The 23935-nt window shown below is 33.6% G+C and overlaps 2 protein-coding genes across 2 annotated transcripts; both read right to left on the bottom strand.

Moving 5' to 3' along the window:
• Positions 1-1622: 1622 nt before the first annotated feature.
• LOC100794049 (nodal modulator 1) lies at positions 1623-15770 on the bottom strand. Its single transcript, XM_003520709.4, has 27 exons — positions 15505-15770; positions 15100-15165; positions 13814-13900; positions 13622-13678; positions 13429-13493; positions 13008-13177; positions 12144-12205; positions 11921-12004; positions 11403-11562; positions 10779-10894; positions 10441-10569; positions 9993-10064; positions 9718-9813; positions 9560-9637; positions 8749-8877; positions 6983-7159; positions 6595-6798; positions 6396-6509; positions 6049-6290; positions 5411-5456; positions 5084-5332; positions 4702-4932; positions 3669-3760; positions 2696-2921; positions 2270-2623; positions 2063-2136; positions 1623-1965 (listed from the first exon to the last, which is right to left on the bottom strand). The coding sequence occupies exons 1-27, from the start codon at positions 15604-15606 to the stop codon at positions 1860-1862; spliced, it is 3588 nt and encodes a 1195-aa protein (XP_003520757.1). The 5' UTR covers positions 15607-15770; the 3' UTR covers positions 1623-1859.
• Positions 15771-17389: 1619 nt separating this feature from the next.
• Positions 17390-22250, bottom strand: LOC100805571 (DEAD-box ATP-dependent RNA helicase 24). The gene is made up of 5 exons (XM_003521549.5): positions 21349-22250; positions 19703-20931; positions 18228-18267; positions 17650-18055; positions 17390-17563 (listed from the first exon to the last, which is right to left on the bottom strand). Exons 1-5 carry the CDS (start codon positions 21974-21976, stop codon positions 17518-17520), a joined length of 2349 nt encoding a protein of 782 aa, XP_003521597.1. The 5' UTR covers positions 21977-22250; the 3' UTR covers positions 17390-17517.
• Positions 22251-23935: the final 1685 nt, after the last annotated feature.

Here is a 23935-nt window from a genome sequence, read left to right as displayed (position 1 = left end):
AAAATATATCTATAATATTTTCAGTAGTCCGGAATTAAACGGTGATGAATTAATATGATATTCTTATATTCGTTTATATTTATTTCATTAAATATAAAACCAAGAAAACTTATATTTCAATAATAACTAAAGTTTATAGTAATATTGTCATCAACATATAAAAATTATTTTAACAATTAATCAGTACATAATTTCTAAATTTCCAGACATATTTCTTCATTATTTCTATAAATATATAAATGTTATACGAATAACGATGCACGTTAAATAATAAGGATTATTTTATGATCTGGTTGCCTTCTGTATCTTCCACTTCGTTTTAAACAATGGAGTGCCTTCATAACAAGCATTAAAGACGCATGACTCGAAGGTTCTAGTTGCTACGCACTGGCTCCAACAGAAATGTCAACTCTACATTCGACGGTTGCATACCAACAAAATGCAGTGCAAAACAAATGGCAACATTGGGCTGAACCGCTGAAGAATAAATTAAAGTGAACATTTAAGAGCTTTATAAGGCAAGTTAAGAACCAAATGTTTTCAACGCAGACATGTAAACTCGAATTTATAATTTATTATCAAAGTGAAGTTGTCAAATTAAGTTCAGAATTTAGACTGCTGTATGGAGTGTAATTTAGTTATTTTCTAGATTTTAGATTTGCGTGTTGTAGGAGTTTGTTTAAATTATATATTTTTAAAATTTATAGTTATTTTTTTTAAAATGTATATGTATATATATATATATATATATATATATATATATATATATATATATATATATATATATATATAAAATATTTAGTAGTATATCAGATATAATTACATTGAAATTATGGATGTTGTCTAAAAAATAGTAATGCAATATCTATATAAGTTTATGAAATAATAACGTAAATATAATAATGATATATTAATTTGATGAAAACATGTTTTAAAAATGTTCCAATAAATATTACATTAATATTTAAAAAGATTAACTGAATTATTATTGTTATTGCTACCTTTAAAAGTTATTAAGGATTTTATACATATAATTTCTATCTATTACGATTTTATACATGTTTCCTTCTTCATATCATTATATGCTACAATTATTTTACTTCATCTCATTTTGCTTTGTTTTGCAAGAGGCTAATTACTATTTATTTTGCTCAAAAGTCAATGGCCATATTCCGACTACATTTCGATAAATTAGACATTGACATACATTAAATATGGATAAGCTATTGCATTTCGATAAATGGCTATATTCCGACTACATTTCGATAAATTTGGTAGAAGTAATAATCCATTTATACATTGTAAATTAATTATATTAGAAGGGAAGTTTTCTCCTTTGACCGACAGTTGAAGTCTCATCCCATTTATTTATTCCGTAATATCCATTGTTCTGTAGTAATACCAATCTAAGTTTAACTAACGAACTAAAATATTTTCGTATCAAATACGGTATTGGCTTCATCAGTTAAGCGAATAGCACCATTCCATTCATTCCCTAGTTAATTTGCATAACCTAGTTCTTTCGTTGTATGATAAACAAATCAGGCACTTCCAAAGAGGGTCAAAACTCAAAACGTTCAAGCTCAATATATTTGGATGCAAAAATATAAAACAAAAATCCATTAGCAACAAATACATATTGCTTCTATTTGCGTTTTCTCCTCAGCCAAAAAGTAAAATCACATTATACTAAAATTGAAGGAACAATTATTAATTACATTCTATCGCATTTTGCCCCACCAGATAAATAAAGAAAAACATCCACACCTATTAGAGAACGTGAAAGTTATCAAAGTAACTCAACTAAGACTCTAAGAGCAGTTATACTACCGTATGACTCCTATGGTTAGAAAGGAGATTTAATAAGTCTTCTTTCGCAACAGCGGCTTCTTCACGTCTTTTCTTGAAGCCGCAGTGAGTCCTGGGGTGGGTATGTCTACCGTGGCTTGATACAAATCCTTCAATCTTCATATAGGGATAGGGGAAGGAGATCAATAAGGATACAAGACCATAAAATCCAAAAGTTGCAGTTAAGATGAAAAAGTAGGAATATCAATCTTACCTTGGCATGCTAAGAAAAAGTGCAACAACTAGAAATGCAACTATAAGAGGGAATACTGGTGCCGGAGTCAACTCCTGCATTGTACAAGAGATAAGAATAAAAAATACATGAGCCGCAGCAACAGAAGAAAACAGAAAATAGTTCATGGCGAACTTTGAAAAAAAAAAGGCAGACAAAACTAGAAAGGGTAGAGACAAAAGAAGAAACCTGCTTCAGCTGATCTTCAATCCTGTATCTCATTGGACCAACATGGATCTGAACATTTTTCTCCAAGTCAACCTCAATGATATCAGATTCAAATTTAAGCGAGCTTGATGGGAGACCAGATTGAAGCTTTAGAAGGTGTCTGCCTTTTGATAAGCCCTTCACTTGGAAGAAGTTTGAAATTGGCAGGGGGAAGACTGACTCTATCTTGTTTAGGTCACTAGCTGACCTGATTTCTACCATCAGGTGTTTATGTAGTTCATCTGTACCATTTCCTTCAACGTGGCAACTTATAATTGTCATTTCCGGCTCCTCAAAAACTATAAAATCCAATCCCTTGATATCCTCAGTTCCAACCTGGGAATATCAACCCAAGCTTACAACAGAGCAGAACAGCAAATCTAAAGCAGATAGCTACCGGGAACTAACCTTGACAGCAATAGAATCTGGAGATGCACGCTCTATATTAGAACTGCCCACATCCCTTTTAGCCACTTTAACAACATAGTCAGTATCAGGCAGTAGTCCTCTCAGACGATAATTTCCAGATGAATCTGTCACAGTTTCCTCAAAATAGCCTTTTGACTCTGACCGGGCTTCAACCGAAACTTCTCCTTTGGGTTGACCAGACAAGAGAGACACTATACCTGTAGCACTGCAAGAGTTGATTTACCTCAGCATCTTCCAGAGTAAAGTAAGCTCAAGTGTAAAAGTGCAAGCACATGAAAAGGTAGAAAAGGCTACAGGGTGTCCAGCAATTTAATATAATTACTTGGTAAAAAAAATATAAATAGTGCAAACATGTCCATTGCTCAATTTGCTCTGTAGTTTGGTATTTCGGTTGTATGCAATTACTCTGGACACCAGTTTTATATTTTCTGTGTGCCCTATTCACCAGTATAACATTACACTTTAATCATGCATACTTGAATAGATATGATTCAATCTATTAAATCAACTACGAATTCAAATGGAATTTACAAAACAATTCAGCATTTAAGAAAAAAATAATGTTATGTACTACATGAGGTATGTGCAAAATCTGGATTATTTAAAATAGGTGCAGGAGAACCAGCATGACATGAAAATGCAAAGAATGTGTTACGTGTAACATTACTACTAAAAATATACTTTCATGGAGATAATATCTGGTGAGTTGCACTCCCACTCTCACCCAAATTCCACAATCAACACACCTATATCAGATGTGTGGCGGTTTTATCCCAGGGCTTCAGAATAAAGTTTCTCATTTAAACCAGTGGTGGCCCTTCTCACTTCTCTTAAATGAGATATGTCCTTGTTTTAAACAGATTACAATCTATTTATGTATGTCTGTCTCAAGTATTTAATATAACTAGGCCTGTCATTACTGCAAAAATATCATATCAATAGGAAATGAAACCTGTAGGCTACGCGTGTGGCCTGGAAAACAACTTCTTTGAACTCCCCTGCTCCAAGATCTATTGCCTGTGCTGGAGGTGAGAAAGCATACTCCTAGGGCATAATATAATAATAAGATACACTGAATAAGGAAGTTGGCAAAGATATAGCTTAAGCAACGACCAACATAATTTTAATAATCAATTTCTAAAAAATCCTGATATTTACAAACTATTCAACTTCTTATCCTAATATCCTTCCTTTATTATTGAGTTGCACACAAGCAGAAAATTACTAATAATTTAGTACAAGCATAAAGAGGTGATCTACTCAATCTGAAAAGAAACACATGAAGATTCTGGATAAGCAAGCAAAATGATTACACATGACAGAGAAATGCAATAGTTGTCCTTTTCTTTTTCACACGTTTCTTTTTGTCAATCACAAGTAGGTTTTTACACCCTTTGGGTGTAGAGAAACTATGATGCACAGATACAACGTGTATTGGATATGATATTTACCCAATACGGTGATATAGGATGCAATACATGCCAGATACATATTTAAATTTGTATAAAAATTCATAAAGCATATTTATTGCATACTTCTTCAAATAATATATATATATATATATATATATATATATCATTGTCATCATAAATTATTGCCTATTTCCTACAAATAGGAATAGTACCAATCTCATTCCCTTCTTGAGCATTATCCTTAAAGAGGATAGTTTCCATTTCTTTTTCATCAAGACAAGGCTTCAACGTTTCTATCTTATACACCTTTCATGTCTCATCCAACTCATAACTATTTTTTGAAGGCTGTGATATACGTATCAATGAAATATCCAAGACTATTGGTATCAAATACATATCTGATATGGATACATCAAGAAAATGCAAGTATTGGTGCTTAATAAGCGATATTGTTAACTTCAGGTGCAGTAGCGTGTGAACCAGAGCTGATTGACAAAAAGTTGCATGTCAAAGACATGACAAGCAATAGAATGCAGAACATAATAACAGTTATGTCCAGCTACAGTATAGTACCTTCAAAACAGGACGCAAATAAAACATTCCAGGAAACAAATTGTCAAACAGGAATGTCCCACCAGCTCCTGATACTGAGTTGTTTCTATAACCATTGTCACCACTCAAAGACAACAGAACAGAAGGAATGGGCTCTTTAGAATCATCTTTGTGATGTATGTGTACTGAAATTTGACTAAGCTTCTGACAAGTAAAAGAATGAGGCGCAACTTGTTTTAAATGATATCCAGGCTACAAATACCAACAAGAAACAAATAAATCAAATAATGTAAGGAAACAAGATAGCAACATAAACATCACAGATAAGTAGAGAAATTTCACGACTCAGCTTTTAGTATTTTTAAAACAAGGTATTTATTTTTTGTTCTGAGAAAGTGACTACCTTTGAAGCCTCAACATTGTAACCAATATCATCGTACAGAGGACCTGCCACAAAGGAACCATCAATACCAGTGGTCGTTTCAAGAACCAATTCACCACTTTTAAGTGTAGTAAAGCTGCTATCTCCAGCAGCAAAAACTCTGATATGGACGCCAGAAAGAGGAGGTGAAACTGATCCTTCAATATATACACCCAGTTGACAAGAAAATGTAGGAATATAAACTTGACAATTATCATCAGTCACTGATACCTAAGGAAATGGATTTTGCAAATGAAACTCAGTTAGTCCCACAAAAATATCAGTAGAAAAACTAATTTTGATACTTACTTGATGTTCTCTAGGATAAAATAAAAGTTTCTTCTGCCCATCATTCCTGTAACCAAACAAGAACAAGTCAACCATAAATTGGGCAAATTCTAGTGCATGAATTAGTTTCATTTCAAAGCTACAGAGACAGAAGGGAAGGGATAGGAGAAAATATATGAGCAATTAAAGTATTAAAAAAACAGAGTACCAAACCCAACTTCCTAGAATCAAAGAATTGTGTGTATTATATGCACAAAACACTAATAAGCAACGTGGAACCATAAAAAAATGGTAAGCTAACTAAAATGTTTAACCTTACAGGAAAACTGGAAGCATATAATACAATGTTAAGATTTATAACTACTTTTTTCTAGAAATTGGGTGTAACTCCATAAAATCAAATTGGTACAAAATAAAGTTTTTGAAATAGTTTGCATGGAACACAGTTAGCATAAAATGGTATAAATTCACTATACTGTATTGTATTATTTTACAAGCTGTACACAGTCAATCTTTCTAGGAAAAATGTGCAAAGTTGTACTGAGATAGTAGCTATTGTGTATTCACACAATCAATTTTCCTCCCTTGATCCAATCTGCTTCTACAAAAGCCTTATAACTGAAATTGTTTGAACAGCCAGCTAGAATAGATAGATGTACCTTGAGTCGCGAGGAATGAAGGTAAGCTTTTCTCCTAGATTGGTCCAAACGGAATACTCAAATATAGCAGCCTCCATTTGATCTTTTGAATGGGACTTAAATGTGGCTGTAGCATAATCAATAACACCAGCTCCATCATGTTTAATATCAACAACTATATTATCAGGCAATGCATCAAGTGAGCCAGACTGCACATTTATTTGTCCATTAAGAAGATACTTCTCTCCTATTAGATGGATGGGCTACAAAAAAGAAAAAATTACGGAAGAAGATCCTCAAAAGAACCAAATATGATAATACATGAAGAAACTGAAAAATATAATCATGGATGTCAGTATTCTCCATACCAATTGATCAGATGTATTAATTTTCACTGATGAACTCCCAAAGAAGATACATGAGTCAACAAAACTAAATTCATGTACACCAGGTTGTTCTACACATATATGCTGGAAACCTTTCTGCAGATAAGACCAAAAGAACAGAAATGAATTTTGTGAAGCTGCAATTGTACTGACATATTAGGATGGACTATAATTGTTGTACCCGAATTTTCAAATTCACATTTGACCCATCAGGTTGAGTCAGGTAACCATCAACATTGTGAGTGGAGATAACATTGACCCAGTAGCCTTTTTGAACAAAAAGGATTCCTTCTAAGTCCTCAGCACCAACATTTACATCTATGAAGCTCTGTTCCCAGCACCAATTATCTTCCAAGGTCACTGATTCAGGGGAACTATGTTTGACCTAAAACAAATATTATTACAGTGGGGAAAAAACAAGTGAATCAGAACTTTCCAGAAAAAAACTGATACTGAACCAGAAGTAGTGGAAAATTTAAAAGAAATTTGCAGGCAATAAAACTCAAAACTAAAGAAATTCTACTTAAAAAACTAGATAAAATGGGAATACAAAAACAAAAAAGGCCAACCTCAAGCCTGTATTTTCCAGGAATAACATTTGAAAACAGAAATTCACTACTCTTGGTGGTCAAGCTAATTGTCTTTCTCTCTTCATTATGTTTATCAGCCTGTCTCACCAGAGTAACAGATACAAACGGACCACATTTCTCCTTGCAGGATACATCACCATGAATATTGACCAAAGCCTACAATCACAAAGCACACAATCAGAATAGAACAATATAAAATCAGAGCCTATATCCTGGTCTTTGTGAGGATAAGGTCATAAAGATTCCCAAAGAAAATGGAAAAGCAAAAGATGCTTAGAGGAAATAAAAAAAATTCAACCATGTAGGAAATCTATAAATAAATAAAATCCAGGATAGAAATTCTATTCTAATATGTTAAGATCCCATATCGACAAATATGGCCAAAATATAATAAAGACTTGGGCAATCCTCACTTCATGAACTGATTTTTTGAGTTGAGTTAGGCCCAACCCACATTCAAGATGTTATCAAGGCCTATTATAGATTTTATATTGGGTCACCGTCAGCGGTCCAAAAATGAACTTGGCCCCACAGATTTCCCAGGGCAATCAACCAGGCCACGTGGATTATCCAGTGCAATCTCCCTGGCCACGTGGCTTTCTCAGTATAAAAAAAAAAATCTCTAATCTTCATACTCCAAATGTCTAGTCAAGAGCATAAATGGGGTGACGAAATCTCGCATCAACTATAGATATGGCCAAGGTAAAACTTATTAAAGCTTGGGCAATCCTCATGTCATGAACTGGCTTTTGGGACTGAGTTAAGCCAGTCCAAACTCAAGTTATCAAAAGAATCTTAAGTTGTGTTTGGATAGAGTTCTAAAATTTCAAAGAATTTGAAAAACCATGAAATTAAATCACAGTAGTTCAATGTCCATCATCTGTAAAACCTAGTGTTTGGATAATTATACATGAAATTCAATTTTGGAAATCTGCCACAACCATAATATCGCATTCACTCACTGTACCTAGCCACACACTGACAGAAACACCATAGATGGATGACCCACATCTAGCCACAGAAAACATCATTGAGAATGATATGAAGTTTATTTCTCACAGAAAACACCATTTTTACAGTCATTTTGTTTGACCTGTGCTTGATGACACTATACACTATACAGGAAAAGGGAACACTCGAAGGCCAGTTGTTTATCTCATTGACAATGGTGGAGCAAGGAGAGCAACTTGATCTTTCTTTATTTTAGGAACTCAAACCCCATCATCTCCTGAATGAAGGCATACAGAGTCACCCATATTGGTAGCTCCTTCTACGATCATTTCAACAGCATTGGGAGATACCTCATCATTTTCTCCTTTGACAATTACAGTGACACACTGAAGCTGGGGAATCTTAAATTTCTACCATATGAGATGTCATTCAAAACCAAAAGTCTTCATTCTGCCAGGAAAATTATCTGATGGAAATGTATTTTTAATATTCTTTTATTAAACATCCAAAATATAGTATTTTATTATTAAAATCCTCTTAAAAGTGCATTCCCTCTTTAAACTCTTTTATCCAAACACACTGCTATATAACATCATCTGCATACTAATATTTCCAAACAAATCATGCAACCATATAAGACTAATCATCTCATGCTCAACTATGTCGATAAAGGACTCTAATTTTGATCCCCCAAAGAATTCAGCATGCATGATACAGAAAAAACTGAAGGGAAAAGGAAAAAAGAACCAAGAAGCATACAAGATAACCTATAGCTAATATGGGTGAAAAATTACTTGTGAAAATTCAATATTCAACATGGGACTTTTGACCACGACATCAATATACGATGGAGCAAACATGAGTCCAGCAGCATTCTCAGGAGTAGCAGCAATGGCTGACAAGCGATATTCACCAGGAAGAACCTAGACATTAAACAAACGATTTACACATCAGTGATAAGAAATGAGCAATCAAACTTTAGCAGATACTCTAGAAACATCATTAAAGAAATAAGCCATAAAATTATTTTAACACTTGAAAAAAATGAGAACTCGAGACATGATTTGGATAGCTATGAACCATCTTCAAGCACAAATTCTTCAATGAACTGCAGATGCTAAATATTGGCCTTTTTTCCCTTACATTTCAACTAACATATTTGATATAAAATACCGTGTATCTAGCCCAAATCCCTTAATAACAGATTCAACTCAAACTTTTCAAACAAAAGACAGTATTAGAAAAATTATGTCATAGGCTTAAAGCTGCAACTATAAGTTTCCGATTTTTGCTAATATATGGTTAATGCATTTTGGGATCTCAAATTCAGTTGATAAAAAAATCTATTGTTGACAAGCATAAAAGTATATCACAAATTTTTTTAGTTCCCAGGTTCAGAACTTTCCTCTCAAAGCTTGTGACCAAAAGATAGAAAAGTACAATAAATTAGATAGATTCGATGGTAACATGCTGCTTATCAAATCAGCTAACACTCTCAGAGCATATGGTAGAATCTGTTATTTAGTATCCACATGATATTAGGAGACACTGTCAACATTGCAAAAAGGAAAAAAATGATTGATTTATTCCACTAAGCTAACATACCTCAAAGCAGAAGTTTCCATTTTCATCTGTTTGCTTCTTTTGTGGTTTCACGTTATCAGGTCCATGAGTCAAAGCCACCTGGTATATTATCAAAAGACCAACTTTAATTTTAACATGAAATTGTTACTAAAATAATTACATGAAGAGGAAATGCATACCTTCACTTTCAGATCACCACTAGCCATCCTAACCAAACCACAAAGATTGTATGAAATGGCATTGATATCTTCTATCGAAGCCATATTTGGCAATACCTGAGTGAGCAAACAAAGTTTGAAACAAGAGCTAAGCAGCAGCATTTATCATTATTACAAAATAGGTAGCAAGTCTAAATTCCAAGCTTCTTTCAACCATCTAACAAATTTTCACCAGCATACTAAAAGAGAAATATAATGAACTAAAAAATCTGCTAAAACTTTTATGATATATTTACCATATAATTCTCCAGTTTCTTGAATTTGTAATGCTCCTTTTGGGCCTCTATGGTATAGTGCGTGGATGTAACCTAATAAATTTAACATAGAAATCAGAGAGAAAAAAATAAAATGTAAATGTAAAAGAAACTACAATCAATTGAAAGATCTCAGCATCAGCACAATCTAAAATGAGGTTTAAAAACAATACACTGGCCTAGCTATGCCCTCATTAGTATCCAGGTCCAGGAAGATTGAAAAAACTCTAGCATACTCAGATTGACAGAAAAAGCCAATCTATCCAAATGAAGAAAAGTAGGGACTAGGGAGAGAAACATTATTGAGACAAAAGTAAACGAAAATTCAAGACCAAAAGATTCAGAAACTGAAGTCCATAGACTGAAAAAAGAAAATAGAATGTATTGCCAATAAATGCGCTAACTGAAGCACATTTACCCATATTAATACCTGATCAAGCTTGTAATATCCTTGATTGTCAGTAATAGACCTTTCATGACCATCAACTATGATTTTGACCCCCTCCACTCCCATGCCATTTCCATCAACTACGCAGCCTCCAACAGAAAATCCAGTTACCTGTAAGAATTGACATTGATAGCAGATAATTGAGAGAAAAATAACATACACGTAACCAAAATAATAGACAAATATCAGTAATATTACAAATACAATAATTATTACTGAGCCAAACTGGTTTAAACATACCAAATATTTATAATTTTTTAAACAGGAAACAAATAGTGAATATGGTCAGCATGTGAAACATTTTTATCCATATAATCTACCTGAAACTTTTGAGGCACTGTTGCATGCTGATGCTTAACATTAACTGAGACGCTGGGCGGTGAAACATCAAATACTGTATTTTCACCCTTATAGTAGGGCACAAGTTCATAACTTCCTGTACATTGATAAAAATGCGAGCACTAAAATAAGCAAAATAGGTTCTAGCAGCATGTAACCAGAAGCAGCAATTTTCAATCAAAGCAGAATGATAAATATTCAATCCTTACAAAAAATGAATAGCAACTGTAAAGTAAGCATAAATACACAAACCAATTTGAAGTGAAATTTAATATGATCAATAGCAAGGAGAGACTAATTGCAGTACGTATGTAAAGGGTGAAGTTCCTAGAATTTTTAAAAGTAAGTTCCATACAAATAATTGCAAGTCGGCAGTGTTTGTTTAAAAGTTAAAATGCACAAACTACAAACAAGATGGCAAAAGGCTCTGGGATAGAATATTCCTTTTTGTCAATGTATAGACACCATAAATTCAACACTCCCTATGGGACGTTAATAACATGTTTCAGAAGCTCCTCAAAGAGCTCCACTTCAGCTGAAACACACACACACTTTGACACATCGAAAGGGGGTAGATGACAGAATAAGCACTCAAAAGTAATTACCACAAGGTATTGAATTGAATGTGAACTTCCCATCAGCATCTGATACAGCATGACAGAGAGCAACTTCTTGTCGTGGACCATTAGCAGAACCTTGCAAACATTCTACTTCAGAAACATCATCTGAATACAAGAAAATATGAACTCCTAATATTGGATTTCCCTGGAAAAGGAAGAACCAAAATGAAAGGCATAACTACATGAGAAAGGTTTCAATTAAAATGTCAAGTTAAAAAATAAACCACATCAATCTATTTTGGAAGTTAAAGCTGATTGAGAACAGAAGCATCATTTAACAATCTCATAAAATTGTGAATAGATGAAGCAGTTGCTGCAAACAAGAATTTACTTTTTCTTCGGTCACAGACATTGTCACCTAGTAGGATAAAGTTTTGTTGTGGTTGTTGTATGTCAGATGTATATGGATCTTTTCACTACACTATCAATTTTACATAGAAAATGATGTAGCAATGACAAAAGAAAAGTGAAATTTTAAAATTTGTCACTTCAACAAGCATTACCTGAGCAACAACAAATCCACCGATACTATACCCAGGGACAAAGAAAATATCATCAACTACCCCATTTCCAAAGCCCAATTCAACCTGCGAGAAATACAACGTTAAAAAATAGTAAGCACAATATGCAACCTCATTAAATGTATTACGAGACTAAAGAGTGACAAAAGAAATGGGTATGAATGAACTCAAAGCAAAATGCTGAAAGCAAACACATTATTTCAACCTGTGTTGAACCTTTAACTTCAACTTTCATATCAGGATTTGAAGCACGTAGTTCGTATTTTCCTGCACATTACATCAGGAGTGTCCATTTGTTTGAACAATTTTGAGTAGGATAATAGCAAATAATGAAAAAATTGGCAACAAATGATTTTAAACCAAACCCATGGAGAACATCAACAAAATTCATAATTCTAGACAGTATTATTACTTGTAAGAGGAGGGAAACAAAGATTTTATTTCCTAAATTTGCTAAAGCATGTATCACTCAGCAAAGTGATCTATTTATTTATAATAATAATGATAACAAAGATAATTAATACTACTATTTTCAAGAGAACAATTAAAATATCACTACTAAAATACATTGAACTCAACTAAACACAATAACTAAGCTACTTGGAAAAGTAATCATCATTAAATGCTCCTATTTCCAACATTACTCATAGCAAAGTGCAGAATGAGAAACTTTTTATCCATAATTACCCAACTAACTTTCATTCCATTTTTTTTTTTGGATTTAAGAACAATTCTGAAAAGCACAAAATATTATTTAGACAATCTTGTTCATCTCCAGTAAATCTTGTTCATCCTCAACTACTTCTCAACCAATTAATCATGTTTGTTTCTAGTTAAATCATATCTTTTTTAGGCGGAAACTTGAAATCAATTTCACCTATCTGTAAACCATATGCATTTTCAATACGCTTCATATCTTCATGTCACATAAATATAGATCCTATATACATAAATCTACGACAACTACTTATATGTGGTTATAATTTCCACAATAGTGTAAGAGGCTCCCTACATAATAAAAAAAGTTAAAACCCAAGAACTTTCCAAAAGTAAACATAAACTCCCCTACCTGGAATTATATTTGTAAACAAGTAACTCCCTGACGATGAAGTCAAGACTGAAGAGACAAGATCCCCCGAAAGAGACAATAGTTCAACTTTTACATTTGAAGGACCTCCATTTTTAACTGAACAACTTTCTCCCCCTACAGCTCCTACAACTCTACCAGATATAGTGAATCTACAATATACAAAACTTTGCAGTTAATTTCAAAATTTAGAGTATAAGCAAGCAAAGGATGCAGCAGGTCATACAGCAACAACAACAATAGCCTTATTCAGCCAGAAGTTAGTTACATAGATTACATGACGCCATTGGGCCCAGTTAAAAACTAAATTCTCAAGAATACTATCATTTGCCATAAGATTCCTTTTAATAAGTTCCTCCAAAATCAAAAACCACAAAGTTAAACAAAAAAAAAAATAGCCTACCCTGTGAAACGAAAGTTTATATCTTCATTACCATTGCAACCATTATTGTCAACAACCACAGGAACCTGTAGGTACAAGAGGGGGAAATACAAAGAAAATGTCAGAATTCATAAGAATACTTTCAGATTATGTCAAAATGAGAGAGACAGAGAGAGAGATTGTGCATACAGATTATAACTGAGAAATAACTAACCTTTTCTGGATCCCATGTCCATCCTGGAGGTCCATTAATTTTAATTACAAAGGAACCCTGTAATGAAAATAATTGCATTGAGAAAAACTGAATAATAACTCACATCTAAGGCATATATATGTCATTCTGTATTTATGTAGACAGAAGTTGCCCAAATATACTTAAATGTGCACAAATTCAAGTAAGTTTTACCTTGTCATATACTGGAATAAAATAGTATCCATTGGGAGCACATTGTGTTCTATCCTTTACCAGTCCATCCACAGTTTGAAGCTCAACCTACAACAAATGATCAATTGTCATTGAAAAGTTGAAACAAGTGCATCATACCTAATAAACAAACAGGAATTCCCTTGGATGTGTAACACAGCATCCTCCTCCAAGTAAAATACCACAAAATAGTATATAGCAAAAAGCCAAAAAGGACATGAAGGGGCTGTCTTATGCATGTCTTGCTTTTCTGTAGTATCCCTTTTCAACAGAAAACTTCAAGCCAAGCCAGTAATATCATTACAACTATTGTGCAAAATAATTAGAGTTCAAAATCAAATGGGAGTCAAAGGTAGAGTAAGGGGCATTTGAAAGAACTTCTGGGGAGCTTATTTGAGTTTATGAAAATGGCACGACTCTCATCGGCTTTTTCATCTCTTTTAAGCTTATTCTAATAAGTTTTGCAGTAAAATCTATAGCATAAGCCCTCATGTGATAAGGGCTAACTGAATAAGTACTTAGGCCTTGTTTAGATAAACTACTTCATAAACACTTACAGGAGAAGAAAATAAAAAAGGTAAAATGAATTGAGCTTCTCTCATAAGCTAAAATAAATTTATGCACTTAACTTTTATGGAAGCTCTCTCATCTAACTTTTCCAAAAACTGAAGTACATAAGTTTATTTCAGCTTATGGGAGAAGCTCAATATATTTTATCTTCTTGTCTTTTTCTCCTAATTAGTGTTTATGTAGAAGTTTATCTAAGGTCTTAAGTTATTTACCCAAACACACCCTAAATTTATTGGTGCAACTCATCAAAATAAGCTCCTTTTAGCTTATTCCAATAATTCACAATCAAATTTATGGCAAAAGCTGTCATGTGATAAGGGGTGAGTTTGTTTAAACCTAAAAAAAAGCAACTTTAAAATAAGTGTTTTTTATATAAGTGTTTTTCTAAGAAGCAAATAGGATTTGCTTCTTAAAATAAGCACAAACAATTTAAACAAACATACCAAAAAACAGAAAGCTACTAATTTTATTAAAATAAACACTTATTGCAACAAATAAGTTTAAAGAAACTGACCCAAGAACATAATGAAGCACTTACGTTAGTTGTCAACATAAACTCATCCTAAGTTCACAACTGACATTCACTGATTTTTCTCATATTTTTGGCTAGCTAAATAACTATTCAATGCAAGTAAGTTGATGAAAATATTTACAAATTATAAATTAAATAACTAAAAAAGAATTTTACATGCACTTACCGTGACATCGGAATAGTCCAATTTGGCATCAGTTTGTTTCCTCGACTTCACCAACGATGAGCTCGCCTGCGGCAACTCAAATTTGTAAGCAAAGATTAGCATCGACCGAATATTACAAAAAAAAAACGCGAAAAATGAAAAATTAAAAAACAAATATCAAACTAAAAATATACAACCGAATTCATCATAGATAAATGTGAATAGAAAAACAGAAATCACAAAACGACAAACGAATAGTGACTTAGAGCACAAATTTCAGATCCGTGCATTTGTTATCCCAATCCGAATGCCTGAAAACCAATCTCGCAGTTGCTGAGGAGAAAGTGTAATACTAATCGCGTTTCAATTCTTTCAGTTGCGTGTTTCACTACAGAAGCTGGTTAAAACGTAAATAAATTAGTTTACCTCGACAAATCCACCGCAGCCATAGATGGAATCAGCAGAAGCAGCGGAAATCCAACAAGTTGCGATGAACAGTAAGCACAGAAAAGCATCTCCGATCGACATTTCGGATCTGATGCTCGGCGATGAATTCAACCTAAGGTGGATAAACAGATCTGGAGAATCATACGAATATTTATATTTTCTTTAATTTAATGGAGCCACTTCACTCCCAGGTCAGGTCTGGGAGGGTTTATGGGATTTTAGAACGAAACAAAAAGACCTTAATTACAATAAAGCAAGTTGGAGCGAGATGGTATGATTTTTATGGCATTTTTAAAAAAAAAAACAAATATTTTAAGAATTAGTTATTATGTTTAAACTTATGATGTCGTGCACTTATTTTTTATAAATTTTTAGAAGATGGAGTATTATTTTTTACTTTTGAAAAGATATTGAAATATTGTCTTTTTTAAATAAAAAACATATAAATATTATGAGTTTTTTAAAAATATGCATTTTAATTTTAAAAAGTATTCAAAATGCAAACAAATAACAAAAAATAAACATCAAAACAAATACAAGCCGTCACTGTTTAGTAAATAATAATTTACCATGTCTTATAATTATTTGCATATTGATTAAAATAAAAGAGTGACAAACATTTTTTGATGTTTGAATAACACTTTTTACTTCTTTATTTTAAAATATACACTCTTATTTTCTTAAAAATGAATATGTGCTACGTAATATTTTTTTAATATATAAAATATTTTAATTTTAAATATCTAAGGAGCTAAGAAACAGAATACTGAAAGAAATTTTCACATGATTTTTTTTTTAATTTTATCGGTAGTAATTTTGGACCATCTTGTTATTGATACAAATATTTACCAACTTTTATCAAAGATCAATCCCTACTAAAAACCTGATTAATCATCATTAATATAATTTCTCATATTACATTTTTTTCATCTCCTGAACTTGTTTCTAAAATTTGTTTAAAAAATTTGAACCCAAAGCAACAATATATTGGTACTTTATTGACAAACTTTCAAAATTATTCATAAATATACAAGAGAACATCCTTTCACTGAAGAAAAATGAAAAAATTTATATGACAATATAATGATATTAGTACCATTTTTTATCAATAATTAATTTTCATAAATAACTTTATTGGCAATATCTAATAACGCTTCCCCTTTCAATTACTTTTTTTACTCGCTAGAGCTTGTTCGAGAAATTTGATCTCATGTTTACTTAGTACTTTATCAATATCGATAATATGAAGAAAAAAATCATCATGTGTATTAGTAAAATATTATTTAAAAAAACGAGATTTCAAAAATTAAAATAATAATTTGAAAAAATACAAAAAAATGATTAATTATACCATTTTCATGCATAATGAACAACTACAAAATCATATATTAAATACAAGATATTTTAATTCCAACATAATTTACACCCATGGTCTAGAGTTGTTATCCAAAGTTTAGGATGAGTTTAGCAAGAAAAAAGCCAACCAAGTGACCCATAATCTAGCTAGAGCTTCTAGCTTTTAGGCTAACGACCATGTATTTGGACATTTAACCAATTGTATCTTTGAATCTATCACGAATAATATGAAATAAGTATATTTTTCTAAAAAAATAAAAATAAAAAATTACACCCATGAGAATGTTGTTTGTCAAAAAATAAAAGCTTTTTTACTAATAAAAGCACACAATTAATATTTATAAATTAGTTCTCACACTCACACGCAAAAAGAAAAAAACATTTAATTACCTTACCCATACTAATGATTAACTATCCATTTAATCGGAACGTGTTTCGTAAGATAAGAGGCATTACTGCTTTCAAAAACAAAAAATAGAATCGAACAAACCTCAAACCTTTCTACTTCTTGGAAGTTAAAATCATATAGGTGATTGAAAACTGGTGCATTATTTATACAGACATAATCAACTCTTGACTTGACCTAAATATAGGAACATTGATACATTTGGCAGTGGGTGTCATTCAATGTGACAACTATCTATCCCAACCTGATGGTCTCCGCCTTTCTTTAGGTTTAGAACTGCAGCCAAAGAAAACAAGAAGAACATCAGCAACCAAATTATGTATGAAGATAAGCATGCAGCAAGTTCAACTTAGAAAACTGACCTGTTCGTGCTCTTCTGACCAGGATTTACTCCATAACCTTGACTGGTGGAAATTACCGCTGATGTAGCAGGATTGGGTGAAGCAGTACTCTGATAAGTATTTATGTCACCACCAATTGATCCACCGGATACAAAACCAGGGAGTGCTGTTCTCTTATTAGCAGTCATGCTTGTATTGTTACCAAAGCCTTGATTCTGAGAGTTTGATGAAGCAGCAACAAAGTTACTCTTGAATTGTGACATCATTCCTGTTCGCAGAGAATTTACAGCGGCAGATCGACTGGGAGCTGTGGTAGATGGTGCATTATTTGACTCAGGATTATATCCAATGCCCAGGCCAAAATCCACTCCTCGCACACCTCGGCCACCCCCACCACCTCCTCCTCTACCTTTGCCTTTTTTCCCACCTGCATAATACAAACCATGTTAAGAGATAGATTCTCCAAACAAGCACTTGCAAATATCATGACAAGGTTCATAAACTGGTGTGTGCAGCAACATCATATCTTTTCTACATCGAGTTTTTGCTCAGCAAAATTATTATTCAACAGTCATAATAATGCAAGTCACATCTCATACCTCCTTTTCTTGCATCACGTTTTGACCTGAATCTCCCATCCTATTGAATTACAAGACAAAATGTCATTAAAAAATTTCAAGACACATAATAGGGCTGTGAACCTTTTAGACCATCTTAAAATATCAAAAGACAAGATTTGGAAACATATAAATATAACAACAATATAAGCAAAATAAATACTATTAATATTAAAATAGAAAGGCACCTCCATGATAAACTCTTTTTTCAGTGCACTAACCCTACAGTATAATAAGATAAATGGTTATAAATACTAATCTATTATTCTGCACATGCTAAAGATTAGGTCACAAGGTGTTTGAGGATTAAAGATTAGAGCAAAGAAGGCAAGATGACAAAGTCAACAACTCTAGTGCATCAGGGTGGGGGGTTCATATCAAGCACCCCTGGAACAATTTTGCACTTCCATACTCTTACTACCAAACTGTTCATAACAAATAGATTTTCATAGCTGTATACTTCCATGGCCTTTGTTTAATATTCAATTCCTCAACAACAAGCTTACCCAATTATTTTTCCACAAGCCACTTTTCATATTTAAAAGGAGTAATTCAATGATTTCTAAACCAATAAAAAAGACAAGCTCATTTCAAACAGGCAAACCCAAGAAAATTAATATATTTAATTTTAAGAGATTAGAAGTGGGGGAGAAGATATGAAAATGCAAGGAAGGACTTGAGTAATAGAAAACTGAAAAAGTAGAAAACCAGAACAACTTAAAGAGGTTATGATTTTTTTATTTTAAAAACCAAAAGAGATACTCCCTCCATCTCTAATTATAAGACCCTTTTCAAAATTTTGCCTGTCCCTTTTTACAAGACTCTTTTCTAATTTCTAGATGCATTAATTATTTTTTCCCTACATGCCCTAACTGAATTATTCTCTCTCCAAACATTAATGAGAAACAAGTGGATAGAGAGAGAATAAAAGGGTAATTTTGGAATGGTAGTACAAATAATTGACAAATTTAATGCGATAACTATTTTTCTTAAGGGACTTAATTTAGTTGGAAGGGTCTCATAATTAGGAACAAAAGGAGTATTAGTTTTGAAAACAAATTTAAAAACTAATCTTATCAAAGTTCAAACAAGGGTTTTTTTTGGTTTTCTTGCTTTTAAAAATAGAAACAGTTTTCAAAAATAGTAAACAAACAGTCCCTTAGTTTCTGATGAACTTGTCCTCTTAAACTACCTCAACCAGCATTAATTCAACTCATAACTTTGTCAAAGTAAAACTTATTAATAATTAAATTCTTGGCATGTAAATAGCATTATTATACTGACACTCACAAGTGACAACAAATCAACAAAATCTACAAAAGTATCACTCAAGGATGAATAGAAGATTCTAAAAACCTACAGTTGCATGAAGCAGAAACAATTACATAGATAGGATAGTCTACAAATGGTATATAAATTGCATGAGCATCAAAGAATATCATGGAAGGCATTGTTACCTTCATAGCAAGATCCATCAACTCCACAGACACATTCTGACCAGCAGCAACTAAGCTATTGACCAATTCACCAGCAAATCGTGCTTCTTTCAGAGTTATAAGAGTGTATGCAACCCCGTCCTTGTCACCAGCACGGCCTGTTCTTCCAATGCGATGGACATGCATGTCCATATCTTTTGCAATATCAAAGTTTACCACTGACTTAATTGACTTGATGTCAAGACCACGGGCAGCAACATCAGTTGCAATTAGCACATGGTAGAGGCCAGATTTAAACTTCTGTAAAATATCCATACGAGAAGCTTGATCTTTATCACCATGCAATGCAGCAACTTTAAAGCCTCTTTGAGCCAATTGTGATTCAATTTCATCCACAGTAGCCTTTTTCGAAGCAAAAACTAGGGTATCACCTTGATCAATCATTTCAGGCAGCTTTTCCAAAAGCCAGGGCAATTTCTCAGAATCGGAAGGAGTTACGTGAACAACTTGAGTAATATCTTCATTTGCCATCCCCACCTCTCCAACAGTAACTCTAATAGGATCAGAAAGGATTTCCCTGGCCAACTTTTCAACTTTACAAGGCATAGTTGCAGAAAAGAGTAAGGTTTGGCGGTCCGGCCTAATCTGCCCAACAATGGACCTTACTTGCGGCTCAAACCCAAGATCAAACATCCGATCAGCCTCATCAAGCACCAGGTAAGTTGCTCTCATCATCGTCAATGCCTTCATCTTCAGCATGTCTATCAATCTGCCAGGGGTAGCAACAACTATCTCACATCCCGCCTTAAGCTCTTTGAACTGTTCAAGTTTTGACATTCCACCATAGACAGCAGAGACACGTACCCCATACGCTTTTGCAAATTTCTTGGCCTCCAGAAAAATCTGATGTGCCAATTCTCGGGTAGGTGCACATATCACCCCTATGGGCCCCTCCTCCTTCTGAAGCTCAGGCTGATCCATGATATGCACGATCATAGGAAGTACAAAAGAAGCAGTTTTACCAGAACCAGTTTTTGCTATACCAATGATATCCCTGCCAGAAAGCACAACTGGCAAAGCCTGACATTGTATAGTTGTCGGCTTCTCATATCCTTGTTTTTTAATAGCATTCATAATCTGTGAAGAAAACCCACAGTCCTCAAATGCCTTTATTGGCTTGGGAACATCAAAACCTGATACACGAATAGCCAAACTCTTCCTGTATTCACTTACATCCTGCTCACTCATACCTGGAATCAAATACAGAAAAAAGAAACGCCAGATGTTCAATCTCAGTTAACTCAATTAAATTCTCTTCCAAGCTCACAGTTCCACAAACAGGATTACAGAACATGTTCTAAACCACTAAACATCATAACAAAAGAGTCATAATTATAACAGTGCGATTCAGTGTGTGTTTGAGTGAGCATTTGCAAAATTGATTTTGAAGTGATGTAATTTATGTTTGGGTGTTTTTATTTGAAATTTGAAAGGCAAGCTAATATTTAAATTTAATATATTTTTTTATCGCAAAAGCTACATAAAGTTGTTTCACCTCAAAATCAATTCTAGACCTATAATCAAGTCCCCGACATAAAATGTAATCTTGGATGAAACGTGAATCCAAACACGCACAAAAAGAATTTCAGGGTTATATAGGAAAGTACCTGATATTGAAGGTGTCTCCTCATAAAAATCCTTAGTGAAGGGCTCGTAATCAATGGAAGAGTGATCAAGAGCAGGAATGGGTTCAATCTTCTTCTTGTCAATAACAATAGGGTTATCATCGGAATCATACTCAATCATACCAGCGTCTACAGCTTTCGCGGCAGCATAAACCTCCTCATCGGAATCATACCCAGCGTGCAGCGCGTCCGACGCGAGAGTTAACCCTAAATCCTTCTTCGCCATCAGAAAGCTCTCCATGGGATCGTCGTCCTCGTCGTCGCGGTACCGGTCCTCCGCCTTCTCCTTCGGCTTCGGCGGCGGGGCCGCCCGCATCTCCTCGTGAATCCCCTCCATGAAGGCGTCCAAGGGGTCGATTTCGTCTTCGTCGTTGCCGCCACCGTTGTTATTATTGCTCCCGTAATCGTCGTCGTCGTCCTTGTTGTTGTTGTTGTTGCTGTTGTTGTCGTCGTAGTCGATGTTGTCGATGTCGGTGTCTTCGTAGTGGTCGTGGCCGTGACGCGCGGAGGGAGGGATGTAGAGTCGCTGAGGGGCCTGGGGTCGCTCGAAGCTGTAGGTGGATTGGCGGTTTATGCCGAAACCTTCGAATCCGAACTTCCTCTTCGACATGGAGCGGTTAAGAGAAGAGGAAACCCTAGCTGAGCTTGCAGGAAGTGGAAGAAGGTGGTGAGGGGAAAGTTGAATGAGGGAATTTGGGGATTAGGATATGGGAGAAGAAGGGTGAGTGGGGTTTGGGGTATCGTTGGGATTTGGCGCTTCCGCGAGTAGAACGTTGCAACCAGTGATTTTTTAACGCACCACCGTGGTCGATTTTCTGGTTAAAGGAAGATGGTGATGACGACGGGTCTAAGGAAATGGGTAAATGGGTGCCCGAACCGAGTGAGCCCATTTGGCTGTCTCAATGCTGTATTGTATTTTGAGCCTTCCAGTTTGCAAAAAAAAAAAAAAAATTCTCTTTGCACGGCCCACCCATTTTTTATATAAGAATGTTTTTTAAAATTAATTTTCGAAATGTATCTTTGCAAAAATCTGACTCTTCGTTGCTAATTACATTATGGAATCTTTCCTATGATGTCACTTTTTCATTATAAAAATATTATAATATAGATATTAATTTATATAGCAAATTACAATAACACTCCTTAAACTTTTATTAAACTACACATAATGTCACACTTTTTAATTTTCCTAAACTAACTCCCTTTTTGAAAACATTAATAGTAATGTTTGAAAAAAAAAACATTACAGTGACATCCCTGGAAATTTATACTAACATCCCTTACTAAAAAAATGAAAGTAAGGGATATTTGTGTAATTACATGAAATTCCATGAATGTTAATGTAATTTGTTTTATTTTATATTATGCATAACTACATTGTGAAAAAATAGTTTTGCAATATTAACAAGAGGCAAAAAAAAATAAAAATTGAGATAACCTAAAATGACTTTGGAAATAAGACAAAGAAAGAAGAGATGGAGAAATGAGAGAGAAAGATGCACAAAGGGGGAGAGGTGGAGGATTGGAAGTTGGTGTTCATCTACATTGTGTTTCCCAAAGCTTGTGAGCATCTAATCGACAATAAAGCTCACTTCAATTGAGATAATGTGTTCATGGAAGAGGAAAAAATCTCATGGTCGAAATGACAAGGTGATATTGATGTTAGAAGGAGTGAAAGTAAGTCAATTATTTATAATATTTTTATCAACGACATTGCCTTTGATATTGTAAGGTATTTTCTTGGAGTTGCAAACAACGTCACTTAAGCATGATTCGAGTTTGTTTTGGTCATCAAACAATTTTGTGGCAAGTTCAGCTATAACTACTTTTCAATGACATGGCTTCTCTATTGTTGTTGTTGCACATCTTTAACCTCTTTGATTAATTTCCATTTTATTTTTTCCCTAAATTTTTTTTTTTGTTTGATTATTGATTGGGATTTAGGAATGAGGAACAAAAGGGGTGGTGATGAAAAATCCAACCTTTGTTAACTTGTGTGACATAAGATTTGTAATGTAAAAAATGGAGAAAATGAAGGAGAAAGAAGGAAAATAAAAGGATTGTCGTTGCCCAAATAATGTCGATTGGATAAGACTAATACTAAATCCTCATACAAATCATCTTACTACCTTTTTATGGTAAGTGTTAAATAAAAAGTAAAAGTATTTATTATTTTGGAAGTATATATAAAACATATTTAAAACTTACCATGAAAGGTAACAGAGAGATTGTATGAGGATTAAGAATTATTCATTGGATAATGATACAAAGGAGCGGAGAGAGTTTTTTTTTTTTTGTAGGGATAATCTAGAGTAAGATTGTGCACTAGAGATTAATCTAAAAGTTGTAGAATGTAATATATGATGAATTACTTATAATAGTTGATTCTTAAAATTTGTATACTTTAATCAAAGCATACACATACACACTTCAATCAAAAAGTCTTTTTGCATGTTCCATTGTCATAAGAGACTTTTGGATTGGATTTAGCCCTTTGTCTTTAAAATTATCCAATGTAGAATGCATTAATTGTTTTTGAAATTAAGACATGATCAAACAATACATGTAG

Source organism: Glycine max, chromosome 3 (assembly GCF_000004515.6).
Source record: "Glycine max cultivar Williams 82 chromosome 3, Glycine_max_v4.0, whole genome shotgun sequence".
Classification (NCBI taxonomy): Eukaryota; Viridiplantae; Streptophyta; class Magnoliopsida; order Fabales; family Fabaceae; genus Glycine; species Glycine max.
The sequence above is the reverse complement of the archived record's forward strand: the minus strand, read 5'-3'. Positions and strand labels throughout refer to the sequence as shown.